The following is a 15503-nucleotide window of genomic DNA, read 5'->3' on the forward strand; positions in this document are numbered from 1 at the left end:
TACCATAAATATTATTAAAACCGAAGAATCCGATGCCATATAAGACCACATTTATTTAGGTACCTACCTAGAGGAATAGGTATTTATTTATTAGGTTCAACCAGGCTAACACACATCCTGATATAATAAACTTTGATGGGCCCTTAGTGCCATCACAGGCGTGCTGTTTATTGTATTAGGCTTCCACGCTTCGTAATACCTACGTACGTACAATGTACAAAGTTAAGCGATAAACTATCATCACTTGCGTCTGTTAGGTATAAACATCGAGGTTAATACCTATGGAGCAACAGACCTAATACAGACCTCCAAAAAGCAACCCCACAATTTATTTAAATGAAACGACATCATTTCAAAATATCTTATAGAGCTAATAAACATTTTAATAACTAAATAAGTAGGTATAAGTACTTAAATATCTTTTTTACTCCCGTTACGTTATTTAGAGTAAAAGTTGCATCACATTATAGATACCTAGCTATATTTTTCAAAGAGACTAGGTGATGCTCGCGACTTTTCCCGCATGGATTTAGGTTTAAAAAATCCCGTAGGAACTCTTTAATTTTTGGGATATATAGTAGCCTATGCTACTCTCCGGGTCTTGAAATAAATTCAAGTAAAAAATCACATCAATCCCTTGCTCTGTTACAGCGTGACTTACACAGATGCACAAATACACATTACACACGTCAAACTTATAACACCCCTCTTTTTGGGTCGGGGGCTAAAAATAAAGTAGCTAAGTAAGTAAAGTGCCTACTGAACTTTTAAAGAATGAAAATATATTTTTAAATAAGCTGTAACTAACTATTTAATTAAATAATAAGTATATTTATTTACAAAGCATCCATATTTGTGTTATTTATTTATATATACAAGAAAATTTTAACTTCTTGAGTAAGTGCGAGTTGGTACAAAAGCTCTAACTGACTTCGCCATTTTACAATCCATTGTAAAAGGTCAATAGCGGTGATTCTTCATTCATTATGAATTCATCGTGATAAATGGCGTAGGCGTCAGACTGGCGTACCTACTTCACTGAAGCGAATATCAATTTAATGCTAATTACTAAGAGTTTTTGCTCAGTCAAGAGTTGAATAAGACTGCATTAAATAGCACAGTTTTGTCGTGAAACGTCGGCATAGCGGGGTAACTAGCTAAAGAAACAATGAGAAATTAAAAACAGAAAATCGCGAGCATGTCATTTTTCTTTAATTTTTAAATACTAATTAAAAAATAAACTTATCCTTACTTTAAAAAAGAAGAATGTTGCCCTATTGACGATGGCACATAAAACATGTAGACAACTTACTTTTATTTACCTAAATGTAAGTGATTTTATCTCTGGCCACAAGCTTCTAGTCACGTCAGGTATCTACTTATATTTCAACTTACCATAATGCTGTTTGGCTGATAAAAGTTAACGTGGTCAAATAATCGTTAACGTGAAGTGAACTGACGAGACAATCGCCATTAACACATCGTTGAGGTTGTGGCATGGAAATTATAAGTATAGGTACCTACTAGAACCTAGAATAAGAATTATGACTTCCAACCATGTAGGTATGTACCTAATGGGTTGTGGTCATATTTTAAGCAATATGTATTATCTTTGAAGACTTTAAAGATACTTTTATTCATATTTCCAAAGTTATCTATTCATTATAAGTGCGAAAGTGTGTCTGTCTGACTGTCCTACAGTTAACCTAACCACCGCAGCGATCTTGACGAAATGTGGCACAGAGATAAGATAGCTTGTATTATTGAGGCGGATACAAACTATTTTTTATCTCAGAAAATGTCTTCCACTGGAAAAGCAACCAAAATAATTCTAGGTGGACGTAGTGACTGCTATAAATAAGAGACTTAAAATATTATTGGTAAAGTAAAAGCACTAGACGATATAATAATAATTGATTTATAATGATTTTGTGCCGTCACTAAGTAAATAAGTCGATTCGTGACCAAAACGAAGCTTCATCGACTTACAAACTTAAGTGATTTATCAATTGTTATGTTTTGATTTGGAGCATATTTGGCCGAAATTAATAAATAACTAATCAATTTATGCGTAATTTGTCGATAAGTTAATTAGCGACGTTGTTAATTATTGTCAAAAATATCATAGAATTTTTGAAAAAATATAACAACGTAGCTAGGTAACCTATCGACGATTACAGATATCATTGACTGTATTAATTTTAGCCGTTAAATAAAAGCCTTAAATATTCAACACCAATCCAACAACTCTATATAAATGAAGGTTTGGATCGGGATTTTCATTGCAGTATAAATGTTTATCGTTCGCACATTCTGGACCATTACTGTATTTTCCAAGTGGAAATCAATACGTTTAATGCAATATGGAGCTTTTATAGGCTTGAGTAGAATCGGGGGAATAGTAAAACCGCATTGGCAATAAAAAAACGTTATTTTTTTACGCCTGACGCTTATAGAGATTTTGTTCATTGTGCTTGATTTTATACCTATTTCCGCTGGTGTGTAACGGGGCCAAATTAGCCTCGTTAATGCGCATTTCAGTCCCGCGTATTTAACTAAACCCAGCTGGCATTAAAAATCTAAGTAATCTCATTTATCTTATGAATAAAGTATGAATTTTATACTATCCAATACTTGCTTTATTTTGCAGGTAGTATTTTACTTAGGTAACTTTAGAATCGAATCCAGACAGCGCATTTACATAATACAGGTAAGCTGAATGCAATGTAACTTTTATTTTAGCTAAATATACAAAATTATACATAGGACATATCAAAAAACAAGTAGTAACGCTTTCTGCCGCGCCATGGAAAATGTACAGACCTATTATATTAACATAGGTACTTTGTGAAAGTTTCAAATGGGGACGTTTATGCTCCGTTTTGCAGCAAAAGTACTTTCCTCCATTCAAAACTAAAGGTACCTATTACTTACCTATATACCTTCACAAAGTTCTCAACCAATTTGACCAACCATTGATACGATTAAGAGATAGAACATCAGCAGGTTATACCTACCTACCTACCTATCACACTATCACACTAATATTATAAAGGCGAAAGTTTGTATGTGTGTGTGTGTGTGTGTGTGTGTGTGTGTGTATGTTTGTTACTCCTTCACGCAAAAACCACTGGACGGATTTGGCTGAAATTCGGAATGGAGATAAATAATATCCTGGATTAGCACATAGGCTACTTTTTATCACGGAAAATCAAAGAGTTCCCACGGGATTTCAAAAACCTAAATCCACGCGGACGAAGTCGCGGGCGTCAGCTAGTTGTTAATATTAAGCTTAAGCCTAGCCTGAAAACCACATCGCTCATCAACAGCCATGTGGTGATTAAAAATAATGGCGTTTCTGTAAGATGTGTCCCTACCTTCAAATCAACATTTTCTATTTGAGTCATGAACTTCTATAAGTTATCAACATTATTTTACATAAGAAAAGTTATTTCCAAGTGTTTTTCTTGAATTGCAACTTATGTGATAAGGATCCTAAGATAACTTTACTTACCTACTTCTAAAGTTTTATTTAAATCCTTTCACGAACATCGATCCGTCTCATCCGGCTAATCCGTAGGACGCCGGTAGGGTAATAAATAAATCAAGGAAACGAAAGTTTCCACACCAAAACTTTAAAAAAAAAGCTTCACAACCATAATGTTATGTAATTTCCCCGCTGTCACCATAGTCAATTGCTGAGGGTCGCGATTTCTGCCACGGATAATTTTCTTTTCCACGATTCTTCTATTCACATCTGTCCTTGCCATTGTGGAGACTAACGTGGACATAGCTATACTGAGTGTGGTGCTGTCCTGATTGGACCACTTCAATGGGGCTACCTCCTCTTGGCCTCTTATTTTTTTTTTAGGTAATACACCGTCTACTAAAATATAACGTTCTTAATTATATACAAAACCACGTTCAAATAAACATAACAAATAGGTAAGTAGGTATTTACAATAAAAATAGATCCATACAGAATAGTTATAAAATAAACTGTAGAACCAGACAGCTATATTTTAACTAATGTTTACTTTGTTCCTATTTCTATTTTGAAAGTTTTCTTTGCATTTGCAAGAATACTATTTATAGGCAGGTACGTATATAGTACTGTGTAACTGGTAGATATCTACATACATACCTATTGCCTACATTATCGCGCATTACATTCTACTTACCTGCCAGTGCTTACCTGGCTACCTTCGGTTAGGTGCCTAGATCAAAGCTGGCTAACTAATTAGTTTGACTCTGAGTTTGCGAATCAAGTAAATCGGTCCAAACCAATAAAAAATCGGACAAGCGCGAGTCGGACAAACGAAGGGTCCCGTACCATCGTACAAGAAATAACACTTTTTTTTTTTGAAAATTTTAACTCTCCACCGAGATGTATATCCCGAGTTACGCCTCCCCCCCCCCCCTGACAGACAGACAAACTGACGGATGAACAGACAGCGGAAACTTAGTAATACCACAGTTTGCATTACAGACCCGTTGGGAACCCTAAAAATGGTCTTTTACTGACCTACTTATTCTATAAAAAGATACCTGAATACCTATATTATAGAAACTGTATGCTGTCCTTAGATTGAAGTTAAAAACGAGTTCTAGGTAGGTATCCACGACACTCGGAGTTCGCCAGGCCAACCGTGAAATGTAATTTTCGCTGGACGCAACAGCCGTGCAGCGCTCGCTACTACTACGCTAAATTACAGCAACAATTTTCAAACAATTTTATACCTACTCGCTACTTCGTATGCGTCAATGGGGACATGATTTTTTGTATTATTTATTGAGAAAACATTTCGGATTTTCAGAGTTCCTACTTATTATAAAATACTTGTTTTCAGAGAGAACAAATAAAGAATAGGTAGTTTTATGTTGTTTTTAAATTAAGTTATACTACTTGTTTCCGACATCAATGGTATCATTCTAGAAGTTCTAAGGCCAAATAAATCAGGAGCTCATTTTTTATAATTCAGAAAAGCTCTGTTTTTCTCTTCTCGCCTTCTTTTCACGATCGAAATAGAGTACATACCTACCTATTTGTAGTGTTATAGATTGTACAGGACAAGACCTTCTTGAATTTGAGCACAATACTCTACGGTCACACTTTTGTGACCTAATTTTATCGAATCGCTAAAAATATCTAACGAAAATAGGCATCTTCTAGGTAAACGCATACCATCTTAGGCCACACCCTCACTTTCTATCAGGTGTGATTATGGTCAACCGCTTGGCTATAATGAATAAAAAAAAACAAAAATGTGAAAGTTACAAAATAGCCCTGCTAATACAGTAGGTACGGTTGGTTGGCAATCTGTCGCAACGACAACGATCGACCTATTTCGCACCGAATTCCGAAATGCGCCAGGGCACCAAACAAACTATATCTCTATGAGCCTAAAGGTAGGTCATACGTTTTCATAAATGTTTGACTCCGACTCCGTTGTTACAACTCACAATACTACAACACCGTGTTTCAGCATATTCACATTAATTCCTTAAATAAAAAACCGGATTGACTTTGATTTTGTAACAAAATGTTCACCATTGTAATTCTATTCACTCGTTAGGGAGCCACGAGCGTGTCCTGTAAATAAACAATTCCATTCTGTACCTACCTACCTATTACTCTCATATGTATTAAAGTATACAGTAGGTATAATGGTTGCCTAACTATATGCGCATTTACATTCAACCAGTGGTACACCTACTTACCTATTTAAATTTTAGACTAGACTTAGACTCTTAGGGGCATAGCCTGGCGGCAGGCAGATTCAACTTTGGGCGCTTTTCATAATAAACTACCTTTTTACTTAATTTAAATTTAACTTACTGAAAAAATTATAAAGCCTACAAAAATATTAATTAAAATTTTATCTGATTGATGAGTAACACAACAAGACGCAAGACGATCGTATTCGCGACATGGGCCACCGGATAACAATAGCTAGAGAGTGATTTTCACTAAAAACTTTTCAGGACTGAAAGGTCGGCGTAGCGCCGGCGTAACCGTAAACGGGCGGCGAAGGTGGTCGGAGGAAACATACATACACCATTCGTGCTTTACTCAAGTTTCAAGTCACTATTTGCTTAAGAGGCAGATTAATTAACTCAGGTGCATACGTAGCGCAAGCACCCTAGATAAGAGTACCTACTTAGGTGCATACAATATAATATTAGATTAGATACTATGGCACTAATCTCAGGCCTCTAATTCGAGGTGGGACTATAAATCTTGAAAAATGCTCTTTGGTCATAGATAATACATCCCAAATTATCACACTGAAATATTTTTATTAATGACTGACTAAATGTAAGTTTTAAGTAAGAGTTGGAGGGTCCCAAAAAATTAAGGATCGTAGACAAGCGGCAGAGGTGCAGCATCCTATCCAACTGTGGACGACAAGTCGAGAAGAGACATAACTTAACAGTAAACGAAAGAATAAATCGAATGAGCGGACAAAATTAATAACATAGCCACAGTATAAAGAGATAATATTATAGACCCACAAGCTTTTACCAACCGTTCGACGGCAACGACGCGCGGTCTGAAATATTATTAACAGCGGAGCCGACTCACGAACAAATTGCAACATCATTCCTTAATGTGTTTGCTTCCCTTCTTTAACACTTCTGAAACCTAAACACATTGCCTTTTTTGAAGCTCATAATATTGTGATCTAAGTTACTTTTTATACTATTCATCCCGGAAAATCAAAGAGTTCCCATTTTTCAAAAACCGAAACTTACGCAAACAAAATCGCGGGCATCATCCCGATAAAAAAGCATGTAAGTTTTACACGAAGCGACTACCATCTGCCCTTGGCAAATAAGCCCATGACTAGATTAATTTTTAAACAGTAGGTAAAGCTGCTGCAGAGCACAAATAAACAAACAAACATTTAGATTCGTAACTCGATTCGGTCACCAGAGACCCTGTCTGAATAAACATTAGCCTAACGGCAGCTACACATTTGACCTCTCCATAAAATGTAGTAAGTATTTGCTTAAACTTGACTACCTAGGTGTATTTATTATTGGATAAGGCTGGTGAACAAGATGCGCTTACCTTCCTGAAAAAATAGTGATACGAGATCGACATCTACTTATCATGAAAATCGCTGTAATACTTTTTAACCGATTTCAAAAAAGGACTCAGTTCGTTGCGCTTTTTAAATGCCTACGAGTTAAGTATGGGCTTCTTGTTTCTGCAAGATCATGTTAATAAGCTGTTATTAATGTTAATAATGATTTATTTACAACGCCCGGAGTTTACATGTTTACTGATAGAGCGGATATAGCTAAAAGCATACACTGACCTTATTACATTGTACAGCAAGTGACTGCCCCTAGGTGTACCTACCTACCTACAGCTCTCTTTACGCAACAGTAACTGTAGATCATGCTGTAGATTAGATTCCTAATGAAAGAGTACCTACCTACAAAACTGCAGTTAGGCACATGCCTACTAAATGAGGTGTGTGAGGTCTGTACTACAAAGCTTTGCGAATGCTAGCCGTGATTGAATGACTAATGTTTGTGCTGCTCTTGTATAACTAGAAGCTTTCAAAGAGCTGAAAGCGGACCTTTGTGATTAGCAAATTAATTATATGACCACGCAGTATCGAGTAAGGAACATTACGATTGCAAGACCTACTCGAATTTTCAACCAACTTAGGCTGCATCTTCACTTACCACCTACCGTCACGTATGATCAGTGATAATAATCCTTAATCGGGTTGTATATTAAAGGAACCTAAACTAAAATGAAGGGAGTTAAACACCACTCGCCTATATTCTTTGATATTAGGCGTTTTAGCTTTTTTAATTCAGCGAGCAAGCCAACAAAGTCGCCTTTAATAATGATTACTCGAGTGAAAGACTTCAGTCTACTCAAGTCGTGTTTTCTCGGTCAGTAATCAAAGGTCCTTTAACCGCTCTACCTACTAAATAAAGAGCATAATACCTACATTTTTTTATTATCATCATCATCATCAGCCTGTGGACGTCCACTGTTGGACATAGGCCTTCCCTATAGAGCGCCACCACACCCGGTCCTCAGCCTTTCTCGTCCAGCCACTTCCCGCCAGCCGCTTTATATCGTCGGTCCATTGTGCTGGAGGGCGTCCCACACTAGGCTTGCTTAAACGCGGTCTCCACTCAAGGACTTTCCGGCTCCAACGGCTATCGCCTCTACGACAGGCATGGCCTGCCCACTGCCACTTCAGCTTGCTAATAGTTTGGATTATGTCAGTGACCTTGGTTCTCCTGCGAATCTCATTTCGGATCTTATCCCTCAGGGAAACTCCTAACATAGCCCTCTCCATAGCTCGCTGAGCAACTTTGAATTTATCATGGTTGAATTGAATGAACATTTTTTATCATGGTACAACAACAGTAATATACCATTTTATAGTAGGTTTTACGACCTCCCAGGCGCAGTGGTGAGCGTTCGCGTTGTGGTCTTATGAATGGTAGGTCCCGGATCCGGTTCCCGGCAGGGGCAATTTATAATTACTGAATTGTCTCTGGTCTGCTTAGTGCATTTTGATCGATAATCATGCTCAGGAATTATGAGTTATGATAAATAATTCATTTCAAGATTTACTTACCATTGAAAGTTGTAATTAGAACCTAGGTACCTATCTACATAATATTATAGTTTATACCTACGTATAGCTTTTCAAGTAGTATTTATCTATAGGAGTAGGTAGGTATGCATTACGAAGTAGAAACCAAACGACAATTTTACGCCCGCTGCAAACGTTCAAGAAATTACCTTCAACTGAAATAGCATAGATTATAGAGTACCTACTTACCCATTCTCAAGCGTGGATTTCCGGAAGTAGGTAATAAACGAACATGGATTGAATATCGATCGGGAAAGATATGGAATCGCACAATTGAAAGAAGACGATCGTAACCGCATTTAGACGGAAATCAGAGAAAGGGTTTTTGCCTTTTGAATTTATTTGTTCATTGTTTTTTTTATAATTTAACGAACTAAATTAGAATGAGTATTATTTATTTAATAAAACTGAAAAGGTAATTTCTTCTGGTGAAGGCTGGTAATGATGATAAAGGCTTCTTTATCCTTTGAAGGCTGCGTGGAAATATCGATTTTTCACGCTAGCGTGGAAAAAAATTCAAACGTGACGAACGGTGGTAAACTTTTCTAATTTTTTATCCTACTGCCATGCCTACGAAGGAGGGTAATGTTTTAAGGATGTATGTATATGACTCAAAATGGTAAACGCCCACTGAGATTTTCGTCTCATATCATTTACGTCATGGGATTACGTAACAGAGAGAGCCCTATTCTAACTTCTTTCAGTGGATAGTGCATAGATTAAGACATAAATAACACAATCAGTTAAAGCATGTTTTAACACGCGGGCATATATTATAATATTATTTTATCGACCTTCTAACATCCTACTACTTAATATGCTCAGATTTCTACATAAAATATCAATCAATTAGGAACACAAGGATGGTAAATAAAAATGATATTAGCTGCTACTTTTCTTTATTACATTTGTACATTATTGTATATTTTAAACCGAACGCCAAACAAACCTATTTATTATTTTAGGAAAAATAATAACATTTGTACAACATTACACAGCTATCACTTCACTTTTAAGCTATTTACATAGAGTTTGTCTATGACATGCAGATTTTTAACAACAGTTAAGTCTAACGCGGACAACCGATATTTATCCGACACGGCGGTTTTTAGATGGTAAGAGGTGTCAGATTTTACACACACTTCACACTGAACTATCAACGTGAACGTGATTGCTTGTATGTTATCAAATCGAATCGAGTTGGTCATACTTACTCTGAAAATAGAAACACGTTTTTGTGGAACACCTGTGTTACAGTACTTATCCTGTGTTCTATTTACACCGACTTTTGTCAGACTAACATAAATATCAGTCGTCTGCGATGAACTTTAGTAACAATAAAGTGTAGAGCCATAATTTCTTTACCTACACCTAAGATAAATGAAAAAATTAAACTATTTAAGTATTACATAATATACAGATAGTAATGATATTTATATCTTTTAACATCTTAAATAGGTACATCATACACAATAATGTGAGCTGGTAGGACGTTACATATAAACTCGGCTTCACATTAAAATATCGTTTGTTGGTTTGTCCTTCAGTCACGCGGCAATGGAGCAAATGAATTCCCACAGAATTTTTGAAAAACTGAATCCAACCAGACAAAGCTGCGGGTTACTAGTTCTGTCATAAGATCAAAGACTTTTCACGCGAATTGAAAAACTAGTCATAGACAAAGTCAGGGGTAACTACTATAATATATAGTTTCGTACAGCGTAAGAATATGAATAAAAATTGCAATACCGTAGTTGATACATTGCGAAATCCGATTACCGATTAATGCCAAGCCGATTTTATGTACGTATCTACTCGTAACTAGTCCTTTAATCTTCGATTTTAACCTAATAAATAATCAAACTACACGATAATTATACAGATATTTATGTTATAAGATTGCGCAGTAAGAGGTGGCATGAATAATGCATTCACGTACAATTATTATCTGTTTTGAATGAATGGTATGTAGATTACAATTAAACAATATCAGAAGTAGTAGAAAAATACCTATTTACTTTATCTTTGTTTGTTAATAATTAAATCATGTATAATGACCGGCAAACAACATGACCAAAAAGGGGCAAAAAGTGGAAGTTAGCGCATCGCGGGAAATAACGCAAGACTGATAAACCAATCGCGTGCTCCCACGCGGTAGAAAAAGACGGAAAATCAATCCTGAGCATTTATTCAAATTGTTTGCCGGTCACTGTACGTTTGCTTGCTTGTGTAAACTGTATGTACCTAATCAGAGAGTTGTCGAATTCCTGGAGGCAATGATGGCCCGCAATATGGCCTCAACGAGGACAAGGAGAGAGGCCTGTTTGTGGGCCATGCGGCGTGTAGGCACATTAGCAACTAAGGGTTCCGTTTTGCCTTTCGAGGTACAGAACCCTTAAAACGTTTCAAACTACCCTCCCTGAAGCTTAGAGACGCACAAACGAGGCAGATTAGCCTCTGACATAAATCTATCTCGTTTTAAAAATCTGAGCAAAGCAATATGCGCTACATAGATGTCAACTTTTGTCTTGCTTTTTAGTTCATAATCGGAACTGAGTGTGAATAGTGTAATCATAATTTTGGGTCAAAATATAGGTACTTATTTTATTGATAGTGAATTCCGATAATATATTGGCCAAATAACACACATTTTAATAAAACAGGAATGTTAAATGTTAATCAAATAAATCTTAAATTCTAAAAGAAAGACACTCATAATTAATAATTTATGATTAAATAATAAAATTGAAAGACTCATAATTATTTAACTTAAGCTTATTTTAAGTTGCGTTCACAAAAACGCTTACATTGAAAATGTACTAAACAGGCAAGTTGTCTATTTATTTTTATGAATATGGTAAAGAATTTACATGTTTTAATAAAAATATGGTAGGTATCTTTATAATATTATGTACAAAATTTAAATCGTAAAAATTGAAACTGGTGAACTTTCTTAGAAGCAAATCAAATAAAATGATGTGACAAAAAAAAGTGACTTGCTTGATAAATACATTTGTAGGTATTTCAAAAACTTGAAATTCACAGAATAATCGTTAGAACCCTGCTTTAAAAGAGATATACTGCAATATTAACAATGCAAAGACATTTCCATTTTCAGTACAATAACGTCACAAGTCCAAAACCAATTTAATTTTTCTAATTTATGATTTATGAGTTGTACTACTTCTTTGCAGTTTTTACATGTTTATTTAAATTATATATATATATATATATATATATAATTATGTATATAATCGTCGTTTTAGTTCTAAAAATAATCTATGATTCTACCATTCTTCTGTGATTCTAGTGTTGCATTGTGATAAGGAAAAAGAGAGGATATGAAAAGTTATCGTTTCAATTTTATAAGATTTGTATTTTGTGATTTGTGGCGTTATTGACCAGAATGAACATTAACCTAGTTTGAATAAAACTTTAAATACTGCTAATTCGTGTAACTAAGCTGGTACATAATGCAGATGCCAGTAAAAATACAAGGCAATAGAGAAGACAACAAATATTTATTGATATTCAAATGTAAATTAAAAGTTTATGTGATGGATATGTCATATTAAGTAAGTAGTATAAGTATTGTGCAATGCACAACCTGCTCACCGCAATGAAGTATATTTGACATATTATACACTTAAAACTGTACCCAGTTTTGTTGGTTTGCTGGTGTAGTTGGTTTCGCTTGAGGGCTCGGAGCGCTGAAATACAAACAATATGTTGTTAACAAGTATTTTAACATTTCTGTATGTATTGAACAGTTGATACGAAAATATTTTGTTGATATTTAAAAGGTAGACATCTTAAAAAAATCTGTTACTACCTAGGTTTACTTAGGATTTAGGTACCTTGTAAATATTTAACAATAGAGGTTTATTTATGGCTTCTAGCAGTTTATATCTTGCCTATTAGCTACTAAATTATGTTCAAATACTATACCCATTACCCACAAGTACTATTTACATGGATCTGGTAAAAATAAATACAGTGGCTAGTTTTAATGGCATTTGAGGCATTGTAGGTGTTGCCTGATCCCTATGTATACTGTTACATATTATTTTAGTAAACTAGCTGATGCCCGCAGCGATGCTCGCGTGGATTGGTCGGATCCCCTGCAGCATCAGGATTGAGGAGTTGGAATCCAAATTATTAATGGAACAATATCGAAAGTTCCACTATCGATTTAAAAAAAATTACGCAAATCGGTTCAGAAATCTCGGAGATATCAGTGCATAGGTAGAAAAACACAACTCCTCCATTTTTAAAGTCGGTTAAAAAAGTAGCCTATGTTACTCCTTGGTTAATCCTCTACTTGTCTGTGAAAGTCCTGTCAAAATAGGTCCAACCATTCTGAAGATTAGCCCGTTCAAACAGACAGTCACTTCAATTTTATTTATCGGTATAGATATAGATAATATGAGATAATTGATCTTACCTAGCTGAATTAAAGTCTCCCCACTCAGTGTTTGTAGCAGGAGCTCCAAAAGGGTTTGGCACATGTTGTGGTGAAGGTGGAGGGGGCAGCTTGGAGCCCCCGGGGGGTGGTGGCAGCAGACCCCCAGGAGCAGTACCAGCCCGACGCGGTCTGCTACCTTCACTTCCATCCTTTTTCTGAACAAGAGGTAGGCATGTTGATTTAAAATCGATAAGTCGAAAATCGATCTTTTAATGCTCTATTTAAACAAGAATCGATTCTAGTATATTCAATGTGAATCGAATCGGAGATCTATATTTTCTAATGCGAATCGACATGCCTAACAAGAGGTATTTTACTTACATCTTTAACACAATTTTACACCTCTGGCGCATGTCTCATCTTGAATTGGCAATTAGCATAAGTGCATCCCTTTAATATGAAACCTTTTTTATGTGTGGAGGGAATAAGCAAGATCTCATAAAAGGATATTCCAAACCAGTAATAAGTTCTGAGACAGATCAAAAGCATTTGTGAAAGTTTATTTGAATTTCAAAACAAATCTTTCCAAATCTTTCACTATCTCTCTCACACCCTTGCAATTAATACTAGTGGCATCATGCCGAATTTACTGTTGTGCATCTTTTTCTCATTATTTGACAATTAACCCTATTTCCAAGATTTAATAGGCTTTTCTTTTAAATTAAATTATTTATTATGTTTGTTATAAAATTCTTTTATGACAACAATTAGTCCTTAATCGTGTCTCTACTGTAATTAAATTATGTATCCTTTTATATAACATTTATTACTTACAGTAATTTTCATATTAATCTTGATAGTTTCTCCGTCTTTGAAGCTAAGGTCCAGTTGTTGTTGCTGGCCTTGATCACCCTCCTGCTCTTTCCGCAACCACTTGAAGTGATCTTGGAGAGCTACATTCAGGTCAAAGGAGTCTGATCGGTCCCCAAACCCTAAACCAATGTAAGCACTGCGCCCTAGAACATGACAATAAGTATTGAGTTCCACAGATTTTTTTTATATAACCATAAAGTACTGACAGCAGTACTTTATTAGGATTACAATCTAGCCTATACAGATATCAAAATAGATATAAAAGTAATAAAGAATGGTGAGCTTGTTGATGTGCTGTACATAGTAGTAAATCAAACATTCATTGTTGTCCATGTTTATGTCTTTATATAAATGCAAAAGTATGTCTGTCCCTGTCTTGCATTTTGCTTTGCTAATCCATCAATTTAACTGATTTTGATGAACTCTAGTGCTTCGCTATAGCCTATATATGGCTACAGGCTATGGCTCTGCATTCTGGAGAGGGGTATAGGCTACTTTTTATCCTGGAAAATCAAAGAGTTCCCATGGGATTTTAAAAAACCTAAATTAACACAGACAAAATAGGGGGTGTCATCTTGTAGCCTACCTATGAATAACAGTACATTCATAAGTAAGTATTTATTTTTGTATTTACAGAAAAGTTGCTAATTAATTGGTGACACATTATTGCAGTATTAAAAAGCTGAAATCTTTTCAAACCATCCATCAGTGTCCACATTTCCTTGCTAAACATGTCAATACCAATAGGAAACACTGAATAAAGACTGGTCATATAGCTTTGCAATATCAACAAATCAAAGAGGTGTTGTATTTTTGTGAATGCTGCTTGCTACAGATGAGGAAAATAACTAAGAAAATAAAAAATATGGAAAAACGGACTAATGCTGTATGGAGATCAACCAATTATCACTTACCATTATCATCCTGTATTTTAACAACAAAATATCGCGAACTGTCATTAACAGCCTCAAGTGCTAATCCAGGGTACTTATCAATGGGGCATTTTGCGAACAGTTCACCACTTGCTTTGTCCTCCAATTTCATGACCAATTCGTCACCTTTCGCAACGAGACGCATACGCCCCGTCCATTGTGGCTCTTGTAAATTCCAATCAGCTGCCCTATTTAACAAATATTTTGTTATACACAAGACAATATTATTTAGTGATAGTAAAAACAAAATTGCTTTACCTGTAACCTCTGTTCGTTTGTTTTGGGGGTATTTTAAAAACGAACACTTCATTTTTAACGAGCAGTACACTTTCATACGCTTCCATGTTTAACACTTTGAAGTATCCACCATATAACAAGTTTTTCTATTTATTATATGAAGGTGTGCTACTATTCTCTCCGGTAAAATAACAAATCACTCGAAGTCAAACCTATTGCAAAATCACATTAAAATTCTCCAAAATCGAGATTCAAGAGAGAAAAGCATATAAGCAAAGCTTTAAAAGTACTTGACAAACCACTTGACAAATGAGTTGACATATTTGACAAAAAAAATGACTTTGACACAAGTGACGTGACACAGATTGTGACACAGAGTAGCAGAGAGCACAGATCACTATATACCAGTCTAAAGGCAGA

The 15503-nt window shown here is 35.4% G+C and overlaps 1 protein-coding gene across 2 annotated transcripts; it reads right to left on the minus strand.

The window, feature by feature from the left end:
• Positions 1-9518: 9518 nt before the first annotated feature.
• LOC123880630 (NECAP-like protein CG9132) lies at positions 9519-15404 on the minus strand. Of its 2 annotated transcripts, XR_006799306.1 has the most exons (6): positions 15105-15404; positions 14829-15034; positions 13876-14057; positions 13081-13256; positions 11039-12346; positions 9519-10994 (listed from the first exon to the last, which is right to left on the minus strand). XR_006799306.1 is itself a non-coding variant. In XM_045928842.1 (5 exons), exons 1-5 carry the CDS (start codon positions 15188-15190, stop codon positions 12283-12285), a joined length of 714 nt encoding a protein of 237 aa, XP_045784798.1. In that variant the 5' UTR covers positions 15191-15404; the 3' UTR covers positions 9519-12282. The 2 variants fall into 2 exon arrangements, 1 of the variants encoding a protein (XP_045784798.1); XM_045928842.1 differs by having other exon boundaries at positions 9519-12346.
• Positions 15405-15503: the final 99 nt, after the last annotated feature.

The sequence above is a fragment of the Maniola jurtina genome, chromosome 3 (genome assembly GCF_905333055.1).
Source record: "Maniola jurtina chromosome 3, ilManJurt1.1, whole genome shotgun sequence".
Taxonomy (NCBI): domain Eukaryota; kingdom Metazoa; phylum Arthropoda; class Insecta; order Lepidoptera; family Nymphalidae; genus Maniola; species Maniola jurtina.